This window comes from Megachile rotundata, chromosome 13, assembly GCF_050947335.1.
Source record: "Megachile rotundata isolate GNS110a chromosome 13, iyMegRotu1, whole genome shotgun sequence".
NCBI classification, from domain to species: domain Eukaryota; kingdom Metazoa; phylum Arthropoda; class Insecta; order Hymenoptera; family Megachilidae; genus Megachile; species Megachile rotundata.
Genome location: NC_134995.1, coordinates 12993075 through 13016824, shown reverse-complemented (window position 1 = coordinate 13016824; position 23750 = coordinate 12993075). Strand labels below are relative to the sequence as shown.

At 36.6% G+C, this 23750-nt stretch overlaps 1 protein-coding gene and 1 long non-coding RNA gene across 16 annotated transcripts in view; one reads left to right on the top strand and one right to left on the bottom strand.

Moving 5' to 3' along the window:
- LOC100877013 (Y+L amino acid transporter 2) overlaps nt 1-18341 on the bottom strand; it is a 24273-nt gene extending 5932 nt beyond the window's left edge. For 2 of the 7 annotated variants that reach the window (XM_012280954.2, XM_012280958.2), the window contains exons 1-4: nt 14761-14899; nt 10025-10272; nt 8350-8596; nt 1757-1882 (exon numbers count right to left, since the gene is read on the bottom strand). In XM_012280954.2, the coding sequence (XP_012136344.1) occupies nt 1757-1882; nt 8350-8596; nt 10025-10272; nt 14761-14785 (646 nt within the window). In that variant the 5' untranslated portion in view covers nt 14786-14899. Of the gene's footprint in view, nt 1-1756; nt 1883-8349; nt 8597-10024; nt 10273-11834; nt 12060-12683; nt 12976-14760; nt 14900-16420; nt 16508-16583; nt 16696-16785; nt 16918-18202 lie in introns of those variants that run through there. The other 5 variants (XM_076538996.1, XM_076538993.1, XM_076538994.1 and 2 more) reach the window with 5 other exon arrangements.
- Nucleotides 14916-23750, top strand: LOC105661964 (uncharacterized). 9 transcript variants are annotated; one of them, XR_013040320.1, is made up of 10 exons: nt 14916-15043; nt 16811-17006; nt 17628-18806; nt 18945-19128; nt 20007-20171; nt 20235-20336; nt 20401-20519; nt 21140-21360; nt 21484-22372; nt 22472-23750. It is a non-coding gene; the product is annotated as an uncharacterized LOC105661964 (long non-coding RNA). The 9 variants fall into 9 exon arrangements; XR_013040321.1 differs by having other exon boundaries at nt 20401-21360; nt 21484-21819; nt 21909-22372; XR_013040325.1 differs by having other exon boundaries at nt 20401-21360; nt 22472-22772; nt 22934-23750.

Sequence of the window (23750 nt, the reverse complement as noted above, 5' to 3'; positions counted from 1 at the left end):
AGAAACCTAAAAATCTAGAGATCCAAGAACACATAAATCCAAGAATCCATAAATCTGGGAAAGTAACTAACTAGGTACCTAGAGATCTATGAGTACAGCAACCTAAAAATCTAAAAACTTGAATATCAACATTAAAAAAAGTCGCTTACTAGACTTGCATTAGTCCGTCACATGAATGTATTAAAAAATGGTTCTCACGTCGAAGCTCAGCAGAAGAAGAGAGGCATTTGAACGATTGAATAGGTCAATTCAAGCGATTCCTCGGTGTGTACGAACATCGTACACACTTCAAATCGCCAGCGTCTTTAACCCACCTTTTTGATTGGGCAAATTGTCTCGTCCGGCAAGTGAAAAGACGCCTAACAGTCTTATACTGCTTCAAGGGTGGGCGTGGGTGGTGAAACATTATAACGCGAGCTTCCTCGTTCTTGCACGAGACGTTTTCATTGCCTTTCTAATAAACACCAGGGACACTTGACACAGAAAACTAACTGGAATTCACTTTACCATTTCTTCTCCGTAAATTCGATCTCGGTCCATTTGAAAATTACATTTTTTATTCATACTGTGTTATAGGAGCGAATCGGAAAACTTTGAAACTTTCTGTTCTGAGTTAGGTTGTTTTTTTTATCTTTACACAAAATAATTTCTATTTTAATTTCAATAAGCAACAAGTGATTTCTTAAACTTTATGGAAGTTGTTTTTATTTGGACAAAAAATAATTTCTATTTTAATTTCAATAAGCAGCAAGTAATTTCTTAAACTTTATAGGAGTTGTTTTTATCTGCACAAAAAATAATTTCTATTTTAATTTCAATAAGCAACAAGTAATTTCTTAAACTTTATAGAAGTTGTTTTTAACTTTACAAAAAATAATTTCAATATCAATTTCAATAAAAAACAAGTAATTTCTTAAACTTTATAGAAGTTGCCTTCATTTTTACAAGAAATAATTTCAATCTCAATAAACAACAAGTACTTAAACTTCAATTTGAAATAAACTGAAGTGACTCTGATTTATTCGAACTATAAATAACCCATCAAGAAATCAATTTTCCATGGTGAAAATCGAGCAAGATCAAAAAGCAGATTAGAAACCTAGAACTTGTCGAAAAACACTCACGTACTGTGTATAAAAACGTGAAATAACTTTCGACATCAAAGGCGATCGACCACCATTAATATCTCTCGGACCTTCGATCTATAAAACGTTTAGTTCCACGCTTTCTTTGTCGGGTCTAGTAAAAATGACATGGCAGAAACAATCTTATATTTCGATGATCGACAACTTGGACAAGAAACATTTACACGGAAGAGAAAGTTCTTTTTGTCCTTCGAGCAAGAATTTTTTAAAACATACGCTCGAGTGTTAGGAACATTTGACAAGAATAATATTTTATAAATATCAAGGAGTATCAGCAGCTATTGGGGTGCAGTGACCTGTGTGGCCACCCGCATGCTTTAATTAACCCCTTGTTGTGGTTACTCACGAGGGAGATTTAATGTACTGTTATCTGGAAATCTAATTCTTTAGCTTAGTAGACTTTTATATAGGTTGATGTGTGTAAATGTATCTATATCATTTTTAAATAGTAATTTTCATAGTTCATCTCTGAATAATAATGTTCACAATTCATCTTTAAATTATAATGTTCCTGGTTTATCTTTAAATAATAATGTATTTAGTTTAGAAAGCTAGATAATGTGCAGGTATAAAATTGTTGATGAAGGTGAAAATGTAGAAGTTAAACTCACCGGTGAACAGCTGGTAAGCTCCGGTGAAAATGATGATGAAGAGCGCGAGTAGTTTCGCGTACGTGAAGATGTCTTGCACCCTCGTCGCCCATTTTACGTCCCAGCAGTTGATGAACGCCAAGATGCCTAGACAAACGCGTCAACAAAATCTATTAATTAATTTTTACACTAAATTGTCGGAGTTAACTATGTCAGCAATATACGACGTACAGAATCAGTAAAAATCAAGAATAACTATTTAATATAATTATCAGTCTACATGTTCTAATTAAATTAATTGCTCAACTAATAATAAATAATGTAAAGTTAGAATGAATATAATAAGTGAATAGTGAATGAATATAATAAGTGAATAGTGAACGAATATAATAAGTGACTAGTGAATGAATATAATAAGAAAAATGATTATAAGTTAAGAAACCAAGACTAATCAATGTACGCACAAGTTAATTAGATTCATTAGCCGCTGGAATGAGCCGGGGAAACCTATCAACGTGATCGCGTTTGTCATTCCTTCCCGGACAAGATAGATTAGATCATTCGAGTGTCATTCTCGTTCAGGTGACACGCAACGATGGCACGCGACTATCAATTAAACTTTCCCGTATATTTTATTTCGGTCACCGTGATACCGAAAGGTTAACGAATGTTAATTGCGATACCGAGCAGATCTTACATCTTGTAATTAGCATCGTTCAGTTGCGGTAATTAATTCAATATATATTACGAGATTAGAGTCAATATTTTACTCTGCCGGCACTGTGCTGATAACGCTTTATTTACCTTGCTACTTGGTTACGAGATTATGAGAGGCATTTGTACTAATTATGTTTTTTGTATTTATGGTTTGTACATTTGTTAATTGGTCATTTGGTAAACTAGTAAATTTATGAATATTTAATATGAATATATAAATATAAATATTCATTAAAAATTTCATTAAAAATTGTTCATAAATGTATGTACATTTAAATATATATAAATATATGAATATATAAATGCATAAATGTATAAATATACAAATATATAAATGTATAAATATATAAATGTATAAATATATAAATGTATAAATATATAAATGCATAAATACATAAATGTATAAATACATAAATGTATAAATGTATAAATACATAAATGTATAAATATATAAATGTATAAATATATAAATGTACAAACATATAAATGTATAAACTTGCAGACCTCTAAACTTACAAATATAAATTCCAAAATCTACAAACTTGAAAGTGTAACAATTCATACATAACTAAAACCCTAAAGTATCTAAAATTAATGTCTACATGTCCTAACTCATGCCTCACCACCCTTCAACACATTCTGACCAGCCCTAAACTACCTAAATATTACAAAATAATTTCTACAACATATTCTTTTATTTTAATAAAAGACCATCGGATGTCCCAGCCTTCCTATCATCGTATCAGGTATCGGTCATTTCCAAACCACAACAGGCAGATCGATAACACTAACGTTTACCAACATTTTAATTCAGGTAACCGGTTGCATACGGTAGCCTCAACGTTTCAGACTAACTGGCACCAGTCCAACGAACCATGACGACTGAGGGTGCTATACAACCTGGATGGTTATCGACCTGCTACCTTGCCAACGATTTATCCAACCGAGCCAAGGTAGCATCCTTAAGGATCGATACCTAATATGTTTTCTACAATCTTCACAGCCGTTCTTTATTTTTACCCGTTCTTATAGTCAGATTAACACAAACGCAATTTAAGCAGCTGTCAACATTGTTGTGTCAATTGTTAACCAATTGCTTTCATGAACGATGTCGAAAATTTCTGACGCAATCTGCCGTATATTTTGCGTTTCTGCTCTGCCCCACTATAATGACTCCGTTATACACGCTTACAGTGTTTAAAGTGAACCTTGAAATTCTGGATCTCAATTAACGAGGTAATTAATCGCAAACTTGTTAGGTAACTTTTTCAATTTGGCGCCAATTTTAAAATGTTTACATTCGTAGAAAAAGTGTTTGCATTAGAATAAGAAATTGCTTACAAAGTTTAATAGTTCGGTTTTAATATTATTGCTTATAGTTTGGCGCCAATTTCAAAAAGTTTACATTCGTAGAAAAAGTGTTTGCATCAGTACAAGAAATTACTTACAAAGTTTAACAATTTTACTTTAATATCATTGCTTAGACTTATTGCCTATAGTTTGGCGCCAATTTCAAAAAGTTTACATCAGTACAAAAGTGTTCGCATCAGTATAAAAAATAGCTTACAAAGTTTAACAATAATTCTATTTTAATTTCACCGCTTCTAGACTTTAAGTCTACTCTTTTTTGAGATCCATTTTTCGCAAGAAATTAATGAATTTTGAAAGTATAATGAAAGGTTTTGATGAAGGAACGAGATTCGACTGTCTGGCCAGGCTGTCCTTGGCAGATTCGTTAGCGAACGTCGAAGAAAAGTAAAAAACTGTCGACTGATGCAACATCTCGAAGAATATCGCGAGAACTCCATTGCATATACTCTGTGCTTCCTTCTCTTTCGTTTCCATCCCGTTCCTCTCGCCTGTCTTCTTTCGATCTCTATTCTGCTCTTCATTTTGCCTCTCCCCGGGAGCCCCCCTTTGGCGAATTATGCTGTTGTGGCTGCCAGTTGACACATTATTAGAAGATTACATTTAATCGCAATGGGACGTGATTGCTACCGCGGTCTCTTTTCACTCGAGAGCACTGCCTCCTCGAGACTCCGCGACGCCGACTCGATCAAATTCGCTAATCTACACTGGCTTTCAACGATATTCAACACCAATATCGCACGAATTTTTCATCGTGACGGAGAGAAATTTTGTATTCTGATGAAGAGAAAATTTGTGGAGAGCTGTGGGAGATCCTGGGAAGGACCTTAGTTTAGGGAGAGCCTGGAGAGGGCATAGATAGATGGCTTTTAAGGGAGATCATCGAATGTTCAAATATACACCACATCTTCAAATTCTGGAATTCACAAAGTTTTGTATCAGTAAACTAAGTTATCAGTGGCATTATATCATTAGTTTGATTATTTCAGTAAATTCAGAAATTCTTATATCTTCACATACCTAAATTCTCAAATCCACAATTCTAGCAATCTCATATCAGTAAACTTCTAAGTCCACAAATTCTATACTCAAATCCCTAAAATCCCAAATCCTCACAACTGTAAAAACTCCACATTCCCAAATCTCTACATCTCCATATCTCCACATTCCCAAATCTTTAAATCTCCAAATCCTCGCATCCCCAAATCTCCACATCTTCAAATTCCTAAATTTCCAAATCCTCACATCCCCAAATCCCTAAATCTCCAAATCCTCACATCCCCAAATCCCTAAACCTCCAAATCTCCACATCTCCAAATCTCTAAACCTCTAAACCCTCACATCCCCAAATCCCTAAACCTCCAAATCTCCACATCTCCAAATCATCACATCCCTAAATCCCTAAACCTCCAAATCTCTAAATCCCCAAATCCCCAAATCCCAAATCCCCAAATTGCTCAACCAAAAATTTCCTATCTCTAGAATCATGTTTCCAAGTAATTAACAAAACTGAAGCACACCAAACCATAAACAAATTCTCAGAACCAATCAAACATCTCATATACCCACAACCACATGATTTCCCTCGGTACAATAATTATTGATCTCCATCACTGGAAACTCATTCTTCCAATTTTCTCATCACCACATTAAACAAACATTTCCACACATCATCATCAACTCTACACTCAAGACTTATATCAATAAACGAAACTAAATCAGGAACGACAAGCAACAGAACTAAATCGATTTATCTAACCTAACTGCTTAAAACCTTTCCTTTCAAAAGAGGAATCAACTTGTCCTGAAAAAATCTGTTGAAACAGCAAATATCAATCAGAGAAGCTTCACCAAAAGAATAACGTTGAACGTAAAATATATAGCAGAAGTTAGCTCCGTTAGTCGCTTAATTACTTTAGAAGAATCCATTCTACTCGCGAGATGAAAGTGTCGGGCTTTCATTTTGTTCTTACAGACAGGAAGCCTTGCTCGTGCTTCCGTGAACGATTCATCGGAAATTAAACGGAACGTTTCGATTCCGTGGAGTGCCTCGTTTCCTTGGAAAGTGTGATGCTCGGAAAATTCTTCTATCGAAACGTTAGTAGACTTCATGTAAACGCGAAATAGTCGTGGAGTTTTACGAAGTGGGACTTGGATTGAGTACGAAGAACGTGCGGGGAGAAAAATAGAATTTTAAGAAGATTAGTAATGAGGAATCTAACTTATCGAACAGATGGTTGCGGATAATACGTGGAATGAATGAATAAATTAATAATTCATCGTGGAGTGAATTTTATGGAAACTTTTTTAGGAGGACGGTTTTAATGTTGCTTGATATTTTTCAAGGTTGGGATGTGGTGATGATTTTAGATTGGTGACAGTGGAAGATTTGGGGGTGTGGGTATTTAGGGAGATGGGAATTTGGGGGTGTGAGAATTTGGGGAGATGGGAATTTGGAGAGATGGGAATTTGGGAAATTAGTAATTTGGGGATGTGGGAATTCGGGGCGCTGGAATTTGGGAAGATGGGAATTCGGGGAGATGGCAATTTGAGAAATTAGTAATTTGGGGGGTGTGGGAATTGGAGGGTGTGGGAATTGGGGGATGTGGGAATTTGGAGCGATGGGAATTTGGAGAGATGAGAATTTGGGGCGCTGGGAATTTGGAGCGATGGGAATTCGGAGCGATGGGAATTTGGAAATATGGGAATTCGGAGCGATGGGAATTTGGGGCGCTGGGAATTTGGAGCGATGGGAATTTGGAGCGATGGGAATTTGGAAATATGGGAATTCGGAGCGATGGGAATTTGGGGCGCTGGGAATTTGGAGCGATGGGAATTTGGAAATATGGGAATTCGGAGCGATGGGAATTTGGGGTGCTGGGAATTTGGGGTGCTGGGAATTTGGAGCGATGGGAATTTGGAGCGATGGGAATTTGGAGCGATGGGAATTTGGGGCGCTGGGAATTTGGAGCGATGGGAATTTGGGGCGCTGGGAATTTGAAGCGATGGGAATTTGAAAAATGTAAAATTCTTTAAACTAGAAATTCTCCACTACCCAACACCCCAAATCCCCAAACCCCTAATTCCAAAATCCCAAACTTCCAGAGCCTAAGTCCTAAATCCGTCTCCACAATTCCAATCATCTACACCATGAAAACATAGCACAGTAATTCTACTATCTACAATTTTGTAAACTGATACGATGCACGGGATCGGACACTGAAGCGGAAGACCAACGGCGACCACAGAAACACGATATCTTGCTTCTCTGCGGTATTTTCCAGCGAAGAAAGGGATTCCCGAAAAATACGCTTTTTCCGCTCGTGTTGCGGGATCGAGTCGATCCACATATCCTTGGTTTTTGCTCTGTTAGAAACGAATGGAATGTTGTTAGAATTTTAATGAACGTAACTGCGAATTCCTTTTAAATTACCTGCTTCAGGAAGTTGTAACTTGAAACACTTCGCTGGAGAAATTTAGATTTAATATAAAATACTAAATATTTAAGCCTATTATAAAAACTGGGCCAAACATGGATCTAAATTTACACATTGTGTTTTACAAATTATACAGAAGATTATTACTGAAGTATCAACTGAATTTTGAACAATTAATTTTGTCTTACAAGTTCCTCAGGGGTTTATTATATCTCTGCGGTTGCTATGAGATATCCAAACTGTTGTCTCCAAGTCATTATTGAAGAAATTACAAATTGCTCAAGATGGTATTAAATGAAGCTTCTCGAAGAACCTGAGCCACGTTTTTCATTTGCGACAATAGGGGAAGGAAGTCGGATTTTCTTCCATAAAAAAGAGAATGAAAAACGAGCTATGTCCAAGGACAAAGTGAATAGAATCCTGTGGACCATTAGAATATTGGCGAACCCACGCTGAAGAATTCTAGAGAGATCGAGAATATTTCTGGAATGTTTGCAAGGTGCTTAAAACCTTGACGAACGATTTAAACCCGCTGCAAGAATCGGGGTACTCCGGTTTTTTATTTGCGGAGGGAATTTATGGGGCGATTAAGTCCACTGGAACGTTGTTATAAATACTGTCTATAAATTTTATACAAACACCTTTGTACAACTAGTAAAACTTTGAGATTCAACATTGTAGAAAATTGTGGATCTAATTTTAATTCTATCATGAATCAGACGTCTGAAGAATCTTGATCTTTTATATACGCAGAATGAACTAAAATTGAATTACGAGAGGACCAAGATTCTCACGAAACTTAAGCTTGATATCGTTTAATTGATTCATTTAATCGGACCATCAGATTTTCGTGGTGTTCCAAGAACCTTAATTGAAAGGTCGTTCGTCGTCATTCATAACGGTCTAATCGAATTATTTTCCCTCCTATTTTTATTCTTGTCTCTCAAAGAGGTGTCTTCTGAACGCCTATTTTCTGCTATTATTGGACGTTGCTCCTGAATGAAATTTAATTCGCCGGATAATCTCTAAACGGAACGAAACGCAATTATGGTAGGGGAATAAAGGAATTTCTAACGAATGTAATGCACTCACAGATGCAGCACGCAGCGAGTATCCTCGTGGCATCGTCCGGTGGCGTGCAGTCTGGGAACACCGGCTTCAGTACGTAGACGCTGAATGTCAAGGCCACGATGGCCTGGCTGCAAGGTCGCACTATCATACACTCAACCCAGAGCCTGATGAACGCCAGGAAAGGCCCGAAGGTCTCCATGATATACGCGTAATCGGCGCCCGACTTTCTGATCATACATCCCAGCTCTGCGTAACAATATGCGCCTACCTGTTGGATCATAAAACGCACTTTATTACTGTGATTCGCTTAAATACGTTCAAAATATACACGGTGAACAATTACAACTTTTATGCAATGTACAATTTGATATTGCAATTTATAATTTAACTGAGCAACATAACTTGTTGTACTTTAAACTCTATGTTGATATAATATCAAATTGTGTTTTAGGTTTGGACCTCTTATGTTAACTAAAAGGCAGCCATTTTGAAAAATGATTGTAGATGATAGGCTTATACAGATGCTTTTAGTAAGTTTGTAGCTTTAAATTGATGTAATACAATCATTACTTTATGATACTTTTAAGTTATGACATTGTGTTGGAAGTTGTACAACTTGTTTCTAAAGTGAATATCTTCATAGCTGGCAACTCTTCATTTTACAGTAAAAACATGAATGAGGAGTCTGTATAACATGTACCAAAGTTGTTCATGTTTCCTTATTGCTAGCAGCTCTTCATTTTACAGTAAGAATATGAATGGAGAGTTTCTATAACATGTATCACAATTGAACATGTTTCCTTATAACTAGCAGCTCTTCATTTTACAGTAAGAATTTAAATAAAGAGTTTCTATAACATGCATCAAAATTAAACATGTTTTCTTGTAGCTAGCAGCTCTTCATTTTACAGTAAGAATTTAAATAAAGAGTTTCTATAACATGCATAAAAATTAAACATGTTTTCTTGTAGCTAGCAGCTCTTCATTTTACAGTAAAAATTTAAATAAAGAGTTTCTATAACATCCATCAAAATTAAACATGTTCTCTTGTAGCTAGCAACTCTTCATTTTACAGTAAGAATTTAAATAAAGAGTTTCTATAACATCCATCAAAATTAAACATGTTTTCTTGTAGCTAGCATCTCTTCATTTTACAGTAAGAATATAAATAAAGAGTTTCTATAACATCCATCAAAATTAAACATGTTTTCTTGTAGCTAGCAACTCTTCATTTTACAGTAAGAATTTAAATAAAGAGTTTGTATAATATGTTTCCAAAGTGAACATGTCTATAGCTGACAACTCTTCATTTTACAATAAGAATATGAATGAAGAGTTTCTATAACCAATATGAACAAACTTAGATCTTCAAACTGTTACAACACAATGTTACTTAAAGATACTTTCAAGTCATATTATGTCTAACAAATAATGTCTCAATATGTCTCAAAAATGAATCCTGATTACAATATGTTTATGAAGTGAGTCTACATAACATGTTTGAAACCTATTATTATAACATACAATTAATTGTATAGTGCTTGATATAATTGATTGTATAAAGCTTAATATCTAAGGAAATGAGTTAACGTAGAAGCGAAGAATTTCATTAAAGCTGGCATGCAGAATCCGGAGAGTACGAAGTTGTTTGCAGGGTCAACGACTGGAATCGATTGCGCAACAGGGTTTTACGTACAGTGGAGAAAATGCCGGAAGCTGTCCACACTAGGAGGCTGGCATTCACGCTTCCCGTGTACTTGAGGACCCCGGTGGGGCTAACGAATATGCCAGAACCAATAATGGAGCCGACGATCACGGTGATTCCGTTCAACAGGGACATCTTCGCCTCGAGTTTGATCTCGTCGTTCGGTTTGTCCGTGATTGGAACCGGGTCGTATGGCCCCTTCTCGCCATCTTTGATGCTACCCGACTTCGACATCCTCCCTGTAACACGAACCAATTATTTTATACACTTTTTTCATAATTATCTTTCATACGTCTAAAATTTCTGAAATAGTTTTATATTACAAATTATAAATGATTCTGTTAAATACATGTAACAAGTTAACCTCTGAATGTGTTAAAAAATAAGATCATTACTAGTAAAGGAAATATAGGTCTTCTTTGCAAGACCTATATGTAAATTTAAAAAATGGAAATTAGTACGATATTACACGTATCATCTTCTTTTATCAGAACGCCTAAACATGACTTTCAAAACAGAAAAGTGCTATCAAGTTTTTCATTTTGTAGACGTTTTAAAAATCCAACTTAATTATAAAAAGTTTGAACCTTGAAGTTTATGATGCAATATTTTTATCAATGATCCGCTAATCGCTTTCTCGCGAATCGAAAACACCTGTTGATTAAGTTAACTCGAAACGAGAATCGGCGAAATATCAACGAGTTCAAGGCCGGAATATTTTGGTAGTTTTTTACATCGTGTTTCTTCAATTCATTAGATAAAAGCCTCATTACAGAGAAATGCTCGTTCGTTATCGTCGTTTTGCTCGACTTCTCTCGTAGGAATTTCCATCGAGCCTCTGAATAATGCATTTCTTAGCGAAGGAAGAACCTCGGTGATTCAGAGGCTTTTATTTCGTAACAAAGTGTGGGCAACCACGTCGATAAGAAGACAAATGAAATTCATTTATTTTGCGCCCTATTCCCTAGTGTATACACCACAATAATATACATATACATATATTATCTCGATACTTTTTTATCGAGTTACAAAAGATTTTCGCAATCGTCTCTGAAAAATGAAATTTGACCGATGGCATTCGATAACGAAACGATAAAGCAATTCTTTCGTATATTTTGCTGAAAGGCAAGTCACGTTTTCAATGGGAATATTTTGATATACAGCAAACTTGTATTCATGATCATCATTTTTTTAGGGGAAATACTCAGCGATATTATAAGTTGTACGATTTAATTGAAGCTTGAAAAATTACATGTACACAAAATTGTATTGTGAGTTTGTTAGACCATGGACTCTTTGATTTGAAGGTCTACAAACTATGAAGCTAAGTTACTTAAATTTTGTGTGATTTTTGTAATTAATATACCACGTAGTTTATTTGTAAGACAAACTCTATAAGATTTGATCTTGCTTTAAATTTTTTCTGTCTTCAAACTATGAAGCTGAGATACTTAAATTTTGTATGATTTTTGTAATTAATGTACCACGTAGTTTATTTGTAAGACAAACTCTATAAGATTTGATCTTGCTTCAAATTTTTTCTGTCTTCAAACTATGAAGCTGAGATACTTAAATTTTGTGTGATTTTTGTAATTAATATACTACGTAGTTTATTTGTAAGACAAACTCTATAAGATTTGATCTTGCTTCAAATTTTTTCTGCCTTCTTCGATCTTCTACATCAAGGTTCTACGTCTACAACTACTCCTACGATACTCGACTTCTTCGTCGAATAAGAACACGGCGCTAGTGACAAGACATAATTAATAATCTATCAAGAAACGCAGAATCCGGTACATACTTCTAGAATATCCGGTATGTAAACGATCATTAACGATCGTAAAAGTCAGCGAACCGATCGAAAGGCGTGTGTCGACGTTCTCGAGTCCCATTGGTCGATTTCGATCTCGAGGAAGGAGTGTGCAGATCGGAAAAAAATTCGCAATGACGCAAAGTCACGTTCGATCGCGTTACGTATGTGCACGTTTTACGTGTGATCGGTGAAAGAAGGGACATATGCATCTGTACCTTGCCCACCTAATTCTCTGATACCGATCGCTACGAAATAAGGAAAGTGGAACATAAATAACGAACTAATCCTTGGAGAGACAGAGATTTACGTTCTCTTTCAGAATTCTGATGAATGATTGTCTCACGTGTTTCTGAATGCAAATTCGATCTGAAGGCCGAGGGAGTTTTTCTTCGTGAATTTGCGATAATTGAACAAACATTAGTTTTAATGTTTAAGCTCTTGAGGCGTTTGAATTATTTCATGGTCGCTGTAGAAATTCCACTATTGTGCTGTCTTGCTATCTTGTTTCGAGTGAGGAGTGGACAGAGTGGTTCGTGTGAGGAGAGTTCTGGATTGTTTGAAATGGGACCAAATCTGAATGGAAGGAAATCTGTAACAGATCAAATCTGATGCAATAATGGTACCAAATTTGAATCAATAAAATCATGTTGTTAGAATATGTTCGCAAATAAAAACCAAATGTACAGAACACTACATCGTCACAGTAATCGTAGAAATTGCATGAATTAAATTAAAGAACATTCACATTGCACTTTGAACCCACAAGCTTACTATATTATAAAATCATTGAATCATTTTATACGTTAGGGTTACGTTTGCCATAATTAATCCACATACCACGTCACAATTTGACAAAGATCCACGTTTCGTCCATAGCTACCGATACACTGGTCGTCCAACAATATCGAGCCTATCGTTGTTCCCGAAGGAGTACCTCTCCCTCTTTCGATTCCAGGAATCGTATCAACCAATCGTGTCCACGAATATTGATACACACCTTTCTATCACCTGGTGCACATGTTCGTGTAGCAAACCTGTTCTTTAATCTCCGATTCGTTAACTGCCACTTATCCACCGGATTCCATAAATTTCCAAATTGCTTAATAACGAATGCCAACTGGTTAAATATCTGGAGAGAAGCAGGTGAATGTTAATGCTAAAAGAGCTGCATGTGATTTATTGCTGCTTTGACAGCTAGGATTCATTCGTGGAAAAAGCATTGGTATAACAGTTGAGTGTTAAATCACTTGTTGCTACATTGTATCGCGTATGATTTGCTACGCGCTACCGGATTTGTTACGCTTCTCCACGTGATAAATTCGCCATGCGTTATATCACCACGCGGTAGATTCTGCGGACTGTATCCGCTTGAGTTATGTCACGCGTTAAATTCTCTGCGCGTTGTTTCACCGAGCGTTGGATTCCGTATGAATTGTATCACCACGCGTTATATCGCCACGCGTTATATTACCACGCGTGGTATTACCACGCATTAGATTTCCTACGCGTAGTACTACCACGCATTATATCGCCACGCGTTAAATTCCCTACGCGTGGTATTACCACGCATTAGATTTCCCACGCGTGGTATCACCACGCATTATATTGCCACGCGTGGTATTACCACGCATTAAATTTCCTACGCGTGGTACCACCACGCATTAAATTCCCTACGCGTGGTATTACCACGCATTAGATTTCCCACGCGTGGTACCACCACGCGTTAAATTCCCTACGCGTGGTATTACCACGCATTAGATTTCCCACGCGTGGTACCACCACGCATTATATCGCCACGCGTGGTATTACCACGCATTAGATTTCCCACGCGTGGTACCACCACGCGTTATATCGCCTCGCGTTAAATTCTCTATGCGTGGTACCGCCGCACATTAGATTCCTAATGCGAATACATCACCACGCGTTATATCGCCACGCATCAGATTCTCTACACGCTGTAGCACCGCTATATATCATACAATAGATATCCTACTAAACAATAGATTCCCTATTAATTATATCACCACGCGTTACATTGTCACGTGTTATATTGCCACGTATCAGATTTTCTACGTATTGCATCACAACCCGCAAAATTCCCTAAGCGTTATATCACCCCGCATTAGATCGTCATTCGCCGCCACATAATTACGCCAGTGGCAAAGATAAATGAGGGATGTGAGGACGACCATAGTTTGCATTTCAAAATGGACAGCAACATAATGGAAATGTTATGAATGATAATAATTAATAAACACCTGTGACGAAAGGTGTAATAGGTCGATGCAGGTCAAGTTTCATTAACGAGTCTACGTTTGAACTTTTCATTTAGCAAAGGTTTCACTCAAGGCTTCGTGATTGACGACTCGGATAACTCACTGTCAGACAAGGTATTAACATGAAACATTTACGGGTGAAAACGAAGGTAGCATGATCAATTAAGAGGAAAATTTTCAACTAGCTATCCTTTTATCTGCTGTTTTCCTGTTGGTGAAGATATAACGGACTTAAACTTCTTCTTAATACTTGTTCGAGTGCTTATCAATGCTACTGATTCGAGTTCTGTTTATCCGAATGCTACTAATTGGAGTGCTGTTCGTTCGAATGAATAGTACTCGAGGAAATTGCACTCGAGTGAATAGCACCAGAACAAGTAGCCAGACGAGTAGCCCTTAAATGAATTGTATTCGGACGAGTAACAGTAGAATACGTAATAACAAACTCCGAATGAGTCGCATTTCAAAGAGTAACACTCTTAAAACAGTGAAATTCAGAATAAAAATGTTCGAATTGCGAAGCGAAACATTTAGAGTAAATTGTCTTCCATTTGTGACTTTACTGATCTTGATATTGCAGGTTATTTCACTGGTACAACAATAAAATCGATCTAAATCCCCATGATGTTATCACATACCAAATGTCCCGTACGTGTATCGCATCTTGAATATCCTTGTTCCAATAATCCTGTCCTATTGATCTCGTGAAATTATCGACCGATAGCACACGCTCGAAACACGTAACATAAGTCGTCGTAAATGTTCAAAGGATACTCTTTTCCAAAGGAGAAACGTAAACAAGATTTAAGATCCAACAACACGATTGATAGGACGATCGAGCAATGGCTGAACGATGACGGTACTGCTCCTATTTACACGCAACATGGGGCAACAGATGTAATCACATCCAACTAGGCTGAGGTGCGCATTTTGTAACCTGACCGATTTACGAGGAGAAGAGATCGGTAAGGTTTTCGAGCGAATTTTCTGCATTTACACAACGAAAGACACTTTCACGAATTAGAGGTTCTGATCAACTGAAAGCTTTCGTTAGCGTCGATAGAATTGTTGTGCTATTGCCGTGACTCAATTTCAAGTAATCGTATGTTTTACGTCGGTCTCAGATATATCCGGACGTTGCTTCATTTTAACATAATTTGTCGTTTCTTGCGTTACGATCTTTCGACAGAGCAATGACGAATAAATGATGCGTAAATTACCGGCGTTATCGAAATATACATTGTTGAACGGTTGGAAATACTTTCTTATCTTGTAATTGAATATCTAAATACTATAATTTCCTTGATTTAAAAAATACGTATCTGAACATAAAGCTAAATAGATAGAATTACCAATGTGCTCATTTAAGGATTTACAGGTAACGATAAAAAAGTATCTCTGCTACTGTAAATAAAAAAGACAGGATATCACTCGAGATAATTCCTGAAAATTTGGAAGAATTCATAGTGTCGATAAGGCTGAAATTCGATAAATCCACCAGTATTTATTCAGCGTCTCGCTATCGTAACGTACATATCCGTAAATGTATTCCGTAGATTAAATATATTCACTCAAATAGATATTTCAAAACGATTGACTACTTGTTGAGTCGTAACGCAAGCGATATCCTCTGAAATCCACGATCGATCATCCAGCTCGAAAGGAGCAATCATAGCGAGTATACGCACGTGGGCCTCGGTGTCACAATCATACATAGTGCTGCATTTCAGTAATATGATATACAATTTCTTCGCATCTCATGTTCTGAGGTCGAAACAATGCGTTGTGCAAAAATTTTGCCATCAGCAAAATGAACGTGAAAGTGTATTTTGTGTGGAGTCCAATGAACAGAAGATTCTTGTATATTCTTCTAATGTTAAAAATTAATCGAGATAAATCTTCGATAGTTTTATATTCGAACGCACACTGAGGAGAACTCGCTAGCGACCCTCTTTAATTCGCGCTACTAATGCGACAAGTCTGGCACTCGTACTGCTTCAAACCTGTCTTCGTACCACAATATACGCGGGGATGCATTGTGCCTACTTTCCTTCATTCGTTCAACTTCTTTTTCGCGTTATCATCACGATCGATCTGAGGCAGAGATTCTCAAAGTATGAGTCCCGACCTAATAGTAGAGAGCTAATTTTGGATAGACATTTAAAACTTTTTAATTTTGGAACTTTGGAATTCTTTAAAGCTTTGCATTTTCAGAACCTGTGATTTTTAAAATAAATTGTGGTTCATAAATGACACCCTGATCAAAGGAGGCCTATGAACCTAACTCCTTTAACTTACATGTCAATACATCCTACACGTCAAAGTGTTATCATCGTCCGTTAAATACGCGATTCCATATCACTAAAGATAACCTTCAATTTGTCTCTGTAAAAAAATGAATATTAATGAGAGAAATTTCTTTACCGTTAATTGTTACATATGCTGTTCAATATTTCTTTACCATGCGAGTTATTAAAAACCGAGGAGGATTTTTAAACGAGAGAAAGGAAATTTGTAGCTGCATATGTTTATCGGTTCGTCCTTCTTTTGGAATATAAAAAATATCAGCGTTGCTAAAAAATGAATAAAAGCCTCGTTAATTATTTATTCATCACGATAGTTTGTATGCAAATAAATCCTTGTATTAATGTAAACATCTTTACATTTTATCTGTTCGAGTTGAGACAGATAGTGGACGACAAAACTATATAGAAAGGATGGTCCCCGTAAAAAAGGTTATTCCTGTGCACGTGTACGAAATTCCGACGAGTTCGAGACTGCCGAAACTTTCCTGGAACATTACGTCAGTTTTTATTGATCCCGTACCGACGTCTCTGCACACCGTCTAACGGTAACGAAACCTGTACTTCAGACATTTACAAAGGTTTGTCAATCCCTTCACCTAACATAAATAAAAGTCAATTGTTACTTTCATAATTTTGGAAAAGAATTTTCTAATCATCAGGTACAAAATTAATTGCACAGTAGACGTTAATTTATTTGAAATTTTAGAGACTCAAAAGAATATTTAATAATGTCTAAATTGAAATTTTAGTGAAATTAAATATTGCTAAATATTTAATAAAGAAGGTAAGGACATACATACTGTTAACTGGGTCAAAATGAACCCACATCTTCGATACAATAGCTAGTAGATAATCGCACAGATATTCTAGGACATGATATACCTGTCACAAAAGGTAACTAACGTTTTCAAATCCTTGCCGGGAATGTGTTATCGATCCGTTTGCAGGAAAGCGACCAATCGTTGCCATAAGGGACAAAGTGTATTTTGTAACGCTAGAATGATGAATCGTCCCCCCTAAACATAACCGTTAACGTACATAGCACCCTTAAACGTATCAAACAATAAAATAGTAAATTAAAAACATACATTACTTCAATTATTTTCTGTGCATGATATTAACATAAAAAGTGGCGATTCGGTGAAAAATAAACTGTGCGTTCGATGATTTTCATATCGAAACAATTGCAATATTTGTAGGGTACGGTAACGGCTGGAGAAAAGGCCAGTTTTCACCACCGTGAACGTAGCGGCGTGGTGGGCAAGAAAATCAATAGGCCACGTGGGTCGCCGACCGGGTTTTCTGTACCCAGTTTTCGTTCAACGCTCACCCTACAATTCTACATAATCATCGACTAATTATTTAACAAGCTCTCCATGTAATAACAGAATCATTTATAAAAACGAACCTGCAGAGATAAGGTTATTTTCGTTTCATCAGAACACCTGAATCAGCACATAATTCGACACGATTTCCGTATCAATCGCAGCAGCGATAAATTATTAAAGAAAAAGCATCAACGCAATGTATTATTACGTGAAGATTTCCTGAAATGTAACTCGTGCACGGTATCGCGACTCGCGCGAGTACAATTTATGACATTATCGAATCGATTCGATCCTATCGAACATCCGATTACTTAATCCCATCATCTCGATGTTTACAATCGTTCACGTTCGATCTTTTCATTCAACATTGTCAATAATTAAGCGCGTCTCGAATGCCGGATGAGAAGCATCACACGTGCATGAAAACGAAGGATTGCATCACTCACCTAGTACAGTTGTATCCCGCGAAAGTGGATGGTTCGTTGTAAACGAGACGAAGCGGCGAAATTTGTCACTGGCCGACGAATCACGGAAGAAAATTCACCGGAGAGTCCAGCGTCGTCGACACGGTGTCCACCCTCAGAGCATCGTTCTCCTTTTCTCGTCGATCCCCGGGTTCGGCACTCGCGAGCAACTTAGACAGGGCGGATGCAACCGTGAACACGACAGAACAACAAGGACGTGGAGGAGCCACGAAACGTGCAGCACACTGGTCGAGCTCTGAATGACCGTCGTCGAACGTTCCGCTCCGTTCGTGGGCTTCGCGCATTATAAACGTGAAGCAACGAGGACCGGCGCATGTCGTCGGCTCTTTCTCCGTCCCTCCTTTTCGTCTGTCGCTGTACGGGATTGTGTTCTGCGCAGTGATGGGTAGCTAAAACACCGTATGGAGAAAATCAAACACTTTTTAACACATTACATCGTACTGTTATACAAATATTTTCGATAATTATCGACGCATCAATGACATCCATAATACATCGTTGAGCGATCGAAGTATGATACACTCTGTAACTTAATCGTTCGAGTCTATTCCTCCTGGCAATTATGGTAAATTATACTTCAGGTTTAAGTAGAACTATTAAAACATAACCTGATATTAATTTATTTTAACTAAACTTGTCTTAATTCTGTCATAAGCTGATCCTAATATAATTATCTGAATGTTAGAATTGCACGCGTTTGCAGATTGAAATTTGGCGGGAAACTCACAGTGGACCTATTGACGCAGACATTTTTGGCGGGAGAAAAGACGAAGTACACAAATTCGAATCTCAGTATTTGATATTTCATGTGCTGTGATCCGTGATGACTTACAATGCCAACAAAGTTGCTACCGTTGAATTGTTAATGACAAAAAACAAGTGAACAGGTAATGATATGTATATATACGTACGTGTAACTTGATCAGACTGCTTTGTGTCGTATATAAAACACGTTCATCGAGAGTTTCAATGCATATCTATACCAGCATACGCGTAAATGCATGTGAAGTGGCTCATGCTACCCCCAGACGTTATCGATTAGTCTATCAGCCACCTGGTTATCAATAAATGTTAATATTATATAGATAATTAATGTTCACGGCGTAGTTTAATGAGCAACGGTTCTGAGCCGGTATAATACGATGATTTATATGAACAAAGCCGCTCTTCTCGAAGGTGTCAACGTGAAAATGGAGTATGATTTTAGTATTTTAGCATAATTGGAGTTGTAATGATTAAGTATAGGTTAACCCATGATCTTAATCGTGCAAAAACCAGCAATGATGTAATGATAAAACTAGTTACTGTCCATTAAAGCCATGTTTCATGCTTAAACAATTTTTAACCGGTCTTGATCGATTAATTCGCTTTGAGGCACGTTGTGGTGAAATAATAACTTTGGATCGATCGATCAATTACCTCGTTCTCAAAATTGCATCGATCGTGGCATCAGCTGTGCTTTGAACACCGACGTAATCGTATTACCCTTTCGCACGGCGGAACAAATTTGTTTGAAAGTTTACGAATTGGGGAATTGGGAGTTTGGAATTTTGGGGTTTGGGGAATTAGGCGTTGGGGATTTGGTGATTTGGAGGTTAGGAGTTCGGGGATTTGAGAGTTTTGGAATTGAGAGGTTAGGGGATTTTGGGACTTGGAAATTTGGGAACTTGAGAATTTCTAAATCCCCAAATCTCAAAGTCCCTATATCTCAAAATATATAAATCAAGCTAATGAATAGTGAATAATGAATAATGAATCATTACAGGTGACTGAAGAATTATTGAACGAGATGTGAATAATAAAAGCTAACAAATTTATGAATGAATATTACTGACGTCCAACGTGAACGGTAGGAGGAAACACCGGTTGATGCAAGATTAACGCAATCTAAGATAACGATAACTAGAAGTTCCTTGAAAGGAGGAAAACGGTAGGTCGTTATAAAATGGTACGTGCTTTCCCAAGATTTTTCTTATCCAACTTCCACTCGCAGGTTCTTTTTCTTCGATCTGATGTACGCAAACGGCCATCCCAGGAAGTTCCGTTCAATTAAAAGTGATTGCTCGCGAGAACAGTGACTCATCCGTAATCTTTGGTAAATCATTTCATAAATAATAACACTTCGAACCTGTAATATCCATTTGCATTTCCTTATTTAGATGAGTATGAAATCTGGAATAGTCAAGCATTGTAGATCAATATTGTTGTTGAAGGAAATATACTGGAAGATCGTGCAGCCCTTACACGGAGTATATATATGTAGACGTAGTATATATGTGTACGTAGATTATTCAAGGACTGCATGATCTTGTTCCTCCAATTACTCCCGATGACCCTCTTACGTTTCTCTCCAATGAAATATTTACCGTGCGGTGGCTTCGCTCTGTCAAAAGTGTTCGTAACTTTCGTGATAATTATAGATATGGCTTGCACGTTGCCCGGCTATCTGGTATTTTTATTTTCCTTCGGTATCGGAGAAACTCCGCGATCTTCAAAATCGCATAATCACAAAAATCTTAATTTCAAAATGCTCTAAATTGATTCACGATTCGAAAGTACCCGCATTTTTGCACTCAAATATTTTTTAACTTATCATACATTAATCTCCACTTGAAAGTTGGTAATTTTGTAACGCAAATTGCGAGAGTTTCAAAATATAATTTTTGTAATAACCGCGTCGAGTGTAGAAGCGATTGCATAAAATATGTAATCCTCAAAATACTTACCATACAGTATTATATTCCATTGATTTACAACTCCATTCCAATCTAATCAACACAAAATACTAAATTTTATTGCATAGGTATCTCTGAATTGTTTATCGGTATTAGTTACGAATTCATGTACAATTTTACATTGCAAATATTACCGCTGCCTTGGAGCGCTTAATTTTTATAGCAAAAGGAAGATCAAAATTCAAGGTTGCACGTGGACTATACAGAGAACGGGAACTCGTTCGCCGCGGAACAAAAGGTCCCGCAGCTGGTCCTGCTCTAAGAACTTCAACAAGTTGGACAAAGCATAAGAACCTGGTATGAAGGGGTGAAAGATCATCTCCCCATAAAAAAAAACAACGAATCGGTTTTCATCCCTCGAAAGTCCTTCGCAGGTCGGCCCAGGTGCGTGTTCTCTTTTGTCCTTCCGTTGCGGTATTCTGCCGGAGCATGAATTAATCTCTCACACTCATAATCCTAATTTTATCTATCAGTTTTGATAATTAATACTTTTGTATCTATTTTCAGGTGCTTGATATGAGCCACCTAGAGATAGAGGGATGTAGGACTTAGAAAATAAAGATTGTAACGACGTAAGAAGAACCTACAGAGACAATGCGAAAGAAGAAAGAAAGGAAAGAATTACAAAAGCAATAATCATTTGTAAAATTGCTTAGCAGACATCGTGCTTCGTGAATTACCTTACACACTGAACAAATCGTTCGCCACTCTTCGAATATTGTGTTCCCTATAATCGCCAGTAATTTAAGTCATTGGAGAACGTGTAAATTTGCAAGAACGCGGCAAAAAATGTACATAGCAATTACGTTTATCGCACAACATAAGAAATTCTACCACACGAAGGTTGAAGGATTGATACCGCGATGCATTTGCATGTTTAATGAAGCATTCCTTAAGCTAGGAAACCACATAAAAATCTATCTTTCTTATAGGAAGAAGGAAAAATAGTGAATGGAAAATCGTGAACGAGACTTTCTCTGCCTTTATATGACGTTGAGTATGAAACTCGAGTTTAATATTTCTAATCTCTGATATGAAAATTCTTTCTGTTGAGTTTGTATTGAAACAATTTGCGAATTTGGAGCTCGTTGCGTAGGAGGCCTTCATGACGTCACACAATCAATACCAAGGCGATCTACGTCATTGATGACACGCTGCTTCTCTCCTGGCGAATCGAAGTGCTAGAAACCAGGGTATCGTGTCATCGCGGACACACTGTGGATTAACTGGATACTCTAATACGATTTACCGTCTAACACGACGCTAGAAGTTAGCCGAGAAACGAAATTGCATCTTTCAATTTTGCCCCATTCAAGTGTCTCGCCGAGAGGAACACTCTACAAGACTTTATCTCGAAAACATTCTTCTTTTTATTAACGAATTTAAGGACTTGGTTGTACGTTCACATTGGTTGTACTAACTCTGTATCTTTGAGACAAACTATTTTTATTTTAAACTAATTATTTTGTCATAATTATATTCTTTTTCGTTCCAGTTTAAAGCCTATCACTGTTCGAACGAAGGGTCTACTTGATGACTTCTATATAGCGATTCTTATCGCAGTGTATCGATGATAGAGCGCAATTAGAACGGTAAATAGCTACGGGCCCCGAGAGACCTTTGCACAATTCTATTCAACGTAGCAATTTTCCAATTCTCAACAAACCTTGCAATTACCTCTAGGTCCAGACAGACCATAATTCCGTTGAATAGTTAGGTGTAAGATATCCTATTCCATTTATGAATAGACTGCCGGATGAAACCGTTTGCAGGAAACAGAGGGTGCATCCATTGACGTAATTAGAATTTTTTCATGGGGTAGTCCCCTAGATTTATTACTAGCGTTCTAATAGGAATAGTCGTACTCTTCACACCACCAAATACCTTCTGCAAATTTACCAATTTAATTCAAAACTGATAAAATATTTTTACAACTGTACCAAAATAATTTGTGTAGTTGTCGATGGAAGAATTTGTATGTCAAGAGAAGATGAAGAAGCAATAAAGAGAAGAAAATAGGATACTAAACAAGAATTTAACACCTATTTACATTACATTGATGTTCAATGGTGACTAGAATGGTCCCATAAAGATCCTTTGCTTCTTCAATATCGAGGAAATAGAAATTTACTTTCTTTGTACGTCTTAAAAAGACGTATCGATTAAAGTGATTCAGCATAATACATTGAGGAGTCTTCCAATACCTTTTGACCCAATTAAAATGTATGACAAGGCCAGGAAACTGACCTACAATTAAGAAGTTTATCAACTAGTGCAAATTTAATTATTGTTCTCAGTAGGTAAAGCGATAATCTGCTTGATCGAAGCAGCTATTACCTTCGAACGATAATAAAACTTCTGCAGAAGGTAATATCCTAAATGTATCTGTAAGAATATCGACTAGAACTGTAATTCATAAAAAATTTTGCAATGATAAAGTTGCAAAAATAATAAATTTCAATAGATAAAATAATAATTGAATTGATAAATAATTGTAAAATTAAGAATTAAAACACATAAAGTTGAATAATAATAATTTAAAAAACTTTTGTAGCATGTACATACGTAAAAATGATAAAAATGATAAATTTTAGAAGAGTAATACTTCAATAATTTAGTAACAAATAAAAAATCGTAAAATTATCAACAAATACAGCTCAGTAATGATTTGCAAAAATTTAGAAACGTATGCACAATGTACATGCAGAAAAGGTCATAAAAAAAAAATAAACTTCGTTAATTACAATAATATTATAACAAACAATTTTTATAAA